Source organism: Corapipo altera, unplaced genomic scaffold (genome assembly GCF_003945725.1).
Source record: "Corapipo altera isolate COAL_440 unplaced genomic scaffold, ASM394572v1 61537, whole genome shotgun sequence".
NCBI lineage: Eukaryota > Metazoa > Chordata > Aves > Passeriformes > Pipridae > Corapipo > Corapipo altera.
This window is the reverse complement of record NW_020886188.1, coordinates 1-7,242: the sequence shown is the minus strand read 5'-3', so window position 1 is coordinate 7,242 and position 7,242 is coordinate 1. Positions and strand designations below refer to the sequence as shown.

At 67.0% G+C, this 7,242-nt stretch overlaps 1 protein-coding gene across 1 annotated transcript; it reads left to right on the top strand.

Moving 5' to 3' along the window:
• Positions 1 to 14: 14 nt before the first annotated feature.
• LOC113941063 (glycogen phosphorylase, muscle form-like) lies at positions 15 to 5,295 on the top strand (the record flags this gene model as incomplete). The annotated part of the gene is made up of 13 exons (XM_027632230.1): positions 15 to 185; positions 257 to 349; positions 745 to 891; positions 1,184 to 1,347; positions 1,804 to 1,918; positions 2,013 to 2,114; positions 2,320 to 2,467; positions 2,924 to 2,982; positions 3,231 to 3,372; positions 3,758 to 3,965; positions 4,212 to 4,346; positions 4,592 to 4,658; positions 5,137 to 5,295. Coding segments are annotated over 13 exons (1,695 nt in total), but the record flags the coding sequence as incomplete, so codon positions are not given.
• Between the last annotated feature and the right edge of the window lie 1,947 nt (positions 5,296 to 7,242).

The following is a 7,242-nucleotide window of genomic DNA, read 5'->3' as shown; positions in this document are numbered from 1 at the left end:
GTTTGGGGGTCTCATGGGCGGGCTATGGGGGGTTATCCCAGTTTTTCGAGGGCAAGGAGCTGAGGCTGAAGCAGGAATACTTCGTGGTGGCGGCGACGCTCCACGACATCATTCGGCGCTTCAAATCCGCCAAATTCGGGAGCCGCGACCCCGTGAGAACTTCCTTCGAGACCTTCCCTGACAAGGTGAACCCCGACCCCTCCGGGGCACCCCCAAACCTGCCCTGAGCCCCCCGTGACCCCCCCGTGTCCCCCAGGTCGCGATCCAGCTGAACGACACCCACCCGTCCCTGGCCATCCCGGAGCTGATGCGGATCCTGGTGGACGAGGAGCGGCTGGGCTGGGATGAGGTGGGGGAGGGGGGGCACCAACGGGGGGGGACATCGAGACCCCGTGGTGGGGGGTCCCCAAAGGCCGTGGGTCCCCCAGGCTCTGTGTTCCCCCAGGGAAGGGGGCAGGGGGACCCCAGGAGTGTCCCCGAGTGGGGGGTGATGGTGTGTGGTGGGGGGCTGTGGGTCCCCCCTGTGCCCCCGGGTGGGGGTGACGGTGTGTGCTGGGGGCTGTGGGGGGCTGTGGGTCCCCCCCGGCCCCCGCCACGTCCCCCCAGGCCCGGCACATCACAGTTCACACCCACACGAACCACACGGTGCTGCCTGAGGCTCTGGAGCGGGGCCGTGGGCTGGGGGGCCGTGGGGGACTGTGGGGCAGGTTCTGGGGGGCTGTGGGTCACTGTGGGTCCCCCCAGGCCTGGAACATCACGGTTCGTACCTGTGCCTACACCAACCACACGGTGCTGCCCGAGGCCCTGGAGCGGTGGCCGGTCCATCTCCTGGAGTCGCTGCTGCCGCGGCACCTGCAGCTCATCTACGAGATCAACCAGCGCTTCCTCGACGTGCGTGGGGGGCAACGGGGGGACCTGGGGGGGCGAGGGGTGGGGGCAGTCGGGTCTGGGGACACCTGGGCCCTTGGAGGGGAACCTGGGGGCAGGGGGAGCTCAAACCCCTGGGATCCTGGGGGGCACCTGGGGGACACTTGGGGGGCAGTTGTGGGGCAGTGGGGAGCAAGGGGGTGCCTCGGTGGCTGAGGTGTCCCTGGGGCAGCAGTGGGGGGCAGTTGGGGGCAGTGGGGCCAGTTGGGGGTCCAGTGTCCCCCCCAACCCCCTGTGCCCCCCTTCGCCCCCCCAGCGTGTCTACGCCTCGTTCCCCGGGGACCACGACCGCCTGCGCCGGATGTCGCTGGTGGAGGAAGGCGCCGTCAAACGCATCAACATGGCCCATCTGTGCATCGTGGGCTCCCACGCCGTCAACGGCGTCGCCGCCATCCACTCCCAGATCCTCAAGGACAGCGTGTAGGGGCCTCCCCGACCCCCCAAAATCCCCCACAGGCCCTTGGCTTCCCCCTCGTCCCCTCACAACCCCCATGTCCGACGGTCCCACCATCGACTCCATTACCCGTATCCACTCCCAGATGCTGGATAGGATACCCCAAGGATGCTGGGTACAGCCCCCCCCCCAGCCCCCAAATCCCCCTCGGCCCCTCACAGCCCCCCCAGCTCACCCCCAGCCCCCCACATCCCTGTGCAACCCTCCCATCCCACTGTCCCTCTTGGCCTTTTTCTGTTGTTGTCCCTTGTCCCACCTTCATCCCCCTCCCTGTCCCCATCCCTGGGGGTCCTGGGGGTCCCTGTGACTCTTTGGATCTCCCTGTGGGTCCCCGTGCGTTTCTGTGATTCCCTGGATCCCCCTGGGGGTCCCTGGGGGTCCCTGCCATGTCCCCCCACCCCACATGCTGCCCCTACCCACAGGTTCCACGATTTCTACCAGCTGGAGCCCCAGAAGTTCCAGAACAAGACCAACGGGATCACCCCGAGGCGCTGGCTGGCGCTGTGCAACCCTGGCCTGGCCGAGGTCATTGCACAGGTGAGGGCTCACCTGGGCTCCATGGGACCACCTCGGACTGCCTTGGCTCACCTGGGCTCACCTGGGCTGCTCTGGGGGTCCTCCCCTTTCCCAGCGCATCGGGGAGGATTTCATCTCTGACCTGGACCAGCTCCGGCGGCTCCGGGACTTCGTGGACGACGAGAGTTTCATCCGTGACGTGGCCAAAGTCAAGCAGGTAAGGGGGTGCTGTGGGGTCCCATGAGGGTCCCAGCAGCCCCTCCCCATTCCAGGAGAACAAGGTGAAGTTCCCGGTGTACCTGGTCAAGGTGTCGGGGGGGGGGTGAACTGGCCCTGGGGGGTCTCTGGAAGGCTGTGGGGGGCTCAGGGGGTGCCGTGGGGTCCCGGCCACCCCCAACCCCCTCAGCTGACCCTCCCTGCAGGAGAACAAGATGAAGTTCGCGGCCTACCTGGAGAAGGAGTCGGGGCTGCGGGTGAACCCGGCCTCGCTCTTCGACGTCCAGGTGAAGCGGATCCACGAGTACAAGAGGCAGCTGCTCAACTGCCTCCACATCATCACCCTCTACAACCGTGAGTGGGGACCTCCAAACTCAGCCAGCACTGCCCCCCAAACACCCTGAACCCCCACGGGACCCCCCACCCAGGAACAGCCCCCGGGACACCCCAGACACCCCAACGGGGACCCCAAATGCCTGCACGTCATCATCCTCTACAACCATTAGTGGGGACACCTGGGCACCCCCAAATCTCCCTGGGGCCCTCCCATGTGGGGACAACCCCCCAGAGCCCCCTGGAGATCCCCCCAAACCACCCACTGGGACCCAGCCCCCAGCAGCCCCCTGGGACCCCCCCCCCCAGCTGCCTCCACGACATCACCCCCTAGAGCCAGGAGTCCCCACCCAAAATGGGGGGACTCTCCCCAAGGACACTGAGAACCCCCAGAGGCCCCAGTGTCCACCCCCTTCCCGATCTGGGGGCTCTCCCCTGATTCATGGCCCCCCATTTTGGGGTCCCCTCCCATCTCAGGGATCAAGAAGGACCCCGGGAAATCCTTTGTGCCTCGAACCATCATGATCGGGGGCAAGGTGAGGGGGGAGCCTGGGGGGTTGGGGTGATTTTGGGAGGGGCCTGGGGGGATTCTGGGGACTCATGAGGGCAGTTGGGGGGGTTGGGGGTGCTCAGAGGGGTCCTGTGGGAATTTGAGGGGCTTTGAGGGGGCTGTCTGTGGGCTTGGGAGGGTCCTGATGTGTGAGAGGAGTCTCTGGGGGCTTGGGGGTCTCTGGGGGTCCCATCGAGTTTTGGGGTGCCCCTGACCCTCCCGTTCCCACCCCAGGCAGCCCCTGGGTACCACATGGCCAAGATGATCATCCGGCTGGTGACGGCGATCGGGGACGTGGTGAACAACGACCCGGCGGTGGGAGATCGGCTGCGGGTGCTGTTCCTGGAGAACTACCGGGTGTCCCTGGCTGAGAAGGGTGGGGAACCCCGAAACCCCCCAACGAACCCCCAAAACACCCCCTGAACCCCAAAATCACCCCTGAGCCCCCCAAACCCACCCTCAACACCCAAATCCCCCCTTCAGCGCGGGGGCTGTTACTGGAGAACCGTCGGGTGTCCCTGGCTGAGAAGGGGGACGGGCACGCACCCCGAAACCACCCCTGAGCCCCAAAACCTGCCTCAAACCCACCCTGGGCACCCCAGAACAGAGCCGGCCACCCCAGTAGCACCCTGTTACCCCCCTGCTGCGGCCCCAGGCACCCCGCAATGCCCCCACAGACCCTGGGGTGGTGACACCCCCCCGACATCACCCCAAACCCCCCAGCACCACCCCCCGACCCCAACGCGTGTCCCGCCCCGCAGTGATCCCGGCGGCCGACCTGTCGGAGCAGATCTCCACGGCGGGCACCGAGGCCTCGGGCACCGGCAACATGAAGTTCATGCTCAACGGGGCCCTGACCATCGGCACCATGGACGGGGCCAACGTGGAGATGGCGGAGGAGGCGGGCGAGGAGAACCTCTTCATCTTCGGCATGAGGGTGCCCGACGTCGAGGCGCTTGACAGACAGGGGTGGGGGTCCCGGGGGATCGGGGGGACCCCCACTGCACCCCATGAAACCCCCCTGGCTCCCACAGGACCCACTGAACCCCAGTGTACCACCACCACGGTGACACGGGACCCCCAGCCCCCAGACCCCACTCGTACCCCCGTATCTGTCTCACCTGTGCCCCCCCGTGTCTCACCTGTGCCCCCCCCATCTCTCACCTGTTCCCCCCCGTGTCTCACCTGTTCCCCCCGTGTCTCACCTGTGCCCAGGTACCGCGCCCAGGAGTTCTACGACCGCCTGCCCGAGCTCCGCCAGGCCGTGGACCAGCTCAGCTCCGGCTACTTCAGCCCCCGCCAACCCGACCTGTTCCGCGACATCGTCAACATGCTCATGAATCACGACAGGTCCCACAGGGGGCGCTGTGGGGCCGCGGCTGTCGCGACAGGGGCGGTGTCGGGGTGGGGCCCTGTCGGGGGGGAGGCGGCGGTTTGGGCTCTCCTGGGTGGGGGGTCCCCGGGCGACAGAGGACGCGGGTTCTGGGGATTTGGGGGGGTTGGAGGTGGGGGTGGGCTCAGCTGTCAGACCCCCCGCGACTGGGGGGGGTCTCAGACCCCTGGGCTCCCCCTGACCCCCCAATTCCCCCCCCCAGGTTCAAGGTGTTCGCTGATTACGAGGCGTATGTGAAGTGCCAAGAGAAAGTCAGTGCCCTCTACAAGGTGGGAACCCCCCCAAAATGGACTCCCCCAAAAGGGACCCCCACAGTGACACCCCCAAAGGGGTCACCCCAAATATATGGGGAGGTGATGGGGGTTTCAGGGGGTTCCCAAAATCCTGGAGGGGGGATGGGGGTTTTGGGGAGTCCCTAAACCCTCGGGAGAGGATGGAGGGTACCCAAAACCCCACGGGGAGAAATGGGGGGGCACTGAGGGGCTCGGGGGGTTCCCCAGGGGTCCGTGGGGTTTATGAGGGGACAGCGGGTGCAGATGAGGTTAGGGGGATCAAAGGGGTCCCCAAAACCCCGGAGGGGGTACAATGGGGTTCCCAAATCCCATGGGAACAGAAGGGGTGGATGCAGGGTTCAGGGGTGTCTGGGAGGGGACTGCGAGCTGCAGGCGGGGGTGGGGGGCCCCAGAGGGGTCCCGCGGGTGCTTTTGGGGTTCCCACCCCCCCTGACCCCCCCGGCTCCTCCCCCAGAACCAGCGGGAATGGACCCGGATGGCGATCCGGAACATCGCCGCCTCTGGGAAGTTCTCGAGCGACCGGACGATCGCTCAGTACGCGCGGGAGATCTGGGGCTGCGAACCCTCCCGGCAGCGCATCCCCGCCCCCGACGAGTAGGGGATCCCCCCGCCCGGGACCCCCCCGGAGCCCCCAGCCCGGGCAGTGCTGAACCCCCGCGCCCAGGGACCGCCCCGACCCCCCCGTGTGCCTTCAGCCCCCCCGATCGCCCTCCAAACCCTCCCCCCAACTGTTCCACACACCTGGGACCCCCCGGGCCCCACCACGTGCCTTGGCCTCCCTAAATCCCCTCCCTCACATTAGCTGGGAGGGCTCAGGGGGATCCCCGACATTTGGGGCAGTCTGGGGCTCATTTGATCATTTTTAATTTATTAAGGGAGGCTCCCCCCTCTGCCTCCACCTCGGGAACTGGGGGGACCCCACAGCATCACCGGGTGAACTGGGGGGGGTCCCTCCCCTAAAAATAAAGGAAATAAAGGAATTAAAGGAATTAAAATAATTAAAGGAATTAAATTAAGGAAAATAAAGAAGTTAGAGAAATTCCGGATTTTTCATGTCCCTTCCCCTGGGATCGAGGTTCCTCCTCGAACTTTAGGGAGTCTAAAGGGGTTCTTGTGGGAGGGATTTGGGGGTCTCCGGCCTCCGGGGGGTGGTTCTGGGGCCTCCACCCTCCTCGCCCCTCCCGGGGCGCTCCCGGCGCCGCGTTTCTGTTTAACCACAAACCACTTCCCCCCTCCCCACCCATCCCGGGCACCTCAAAACCCCCCCGAACCCGCCCCAAGCTCCCCCAGGTCCCGGCTCCGCCCCTCCCGGGTCCTCCCGCCACGGCCGCAGCCACCAGAGCAGGTGGGTCCGGGCTGGGGGGTCTCGGGGGTCCCGGGGGACTCTGGGGGGTCTCGGGGGGATCCGGGGAGTCCCCGAGGGGTCTTGGGGTCGGGGAGGGGGACGGAGCGAGGAGCGGGGCAGTGCGGGATCCCGCGTGTCCTCCCAGAGCCCCCCACCAGTGCTCCCAGTTCCCCGAGATGACCCCGTCCCAGTGTGCTCAGTGCTCCCAGCACTGGCCCTGTCCCAGCGCTCCCAGTTTTTCCAGCAACCCCATCGCGTTGCTCATTCCAGTGCCCGGGGTACCCCTGTCCCAGTACCCCCAGTTCCAGCGGTCCCAGTGCCCCGGGACACCCCCATTCTCGTGCTCCCAGTCCCCCCGTCAATGCCCCCAGTATCCCTCACTCCCTCAGTTCCCCCCAGGCCCCCCAGTCTCCCCCAGTCCCTCCCAGTCCCCCCAGGCGTGTGTCCCACCCCCGGACTGGGACGCTCCGGAACTGGGGCTCAGGAAGCGCCGCGTTATCGGGGTGTGCAGGACCCAGGAGGGGGGAAACTGGGGGCTCGGGAGGGATTCAGGGAGAGCAGGGGGGAAATTGGACCCCCCCCCGCCCGCGAGGATTGTGCAAACGCTTGTGCAAGACCCCGTCTGGGGCGGGGGGGCTGCAGAGGGGTCTGGCACCCCTAAACCGAGGCCCCCAGAGCCAGAGACACCCCCACCCTATGACCTCCAAATTGGGACTTGTGGGGCCCAGGGAAGTGGGACCCCCAAGGAACTCCCCCAGATCCCTCCCAGCCCCTCCAAACCAGCCCCTTCCTGCCCGAGGGACCCCCGAAATGGGACCCCCGGGACACAGGGACCCCTCGGGCCCTCCCAGCTCCAGTTTGGGAGGTCCCGGTGGGTGCCTGGTGCTGACACTCCCCCCCAGTCCTCCCAGTTTTGGGGTCCCACCATGAGCTGCTCCCTGGACCTGGATCAAGCCCCCACCCTGGATGAGCTGCTGCGGGGCTGCGTCGATGCCTTTGGTGTGGGGGGTGCCCGGGATTGGGGTCCGGGGGGGGTCTGGGGGCCCGGGGGTGACCCTGGGGTTTGGGGATTCCCTGAGGTCTGGGGGGATTCCAGGGCTTGGGGGGTTCCAGTGTTTGGGGACCCCCTGGATTTGGGGGCCTCTGAGGTTTTGGGGGTTCCTGGGGCTTGGAGGACCCCAGGATTTGGGAGGGCCCTGGGATTTGGGGGGGGGG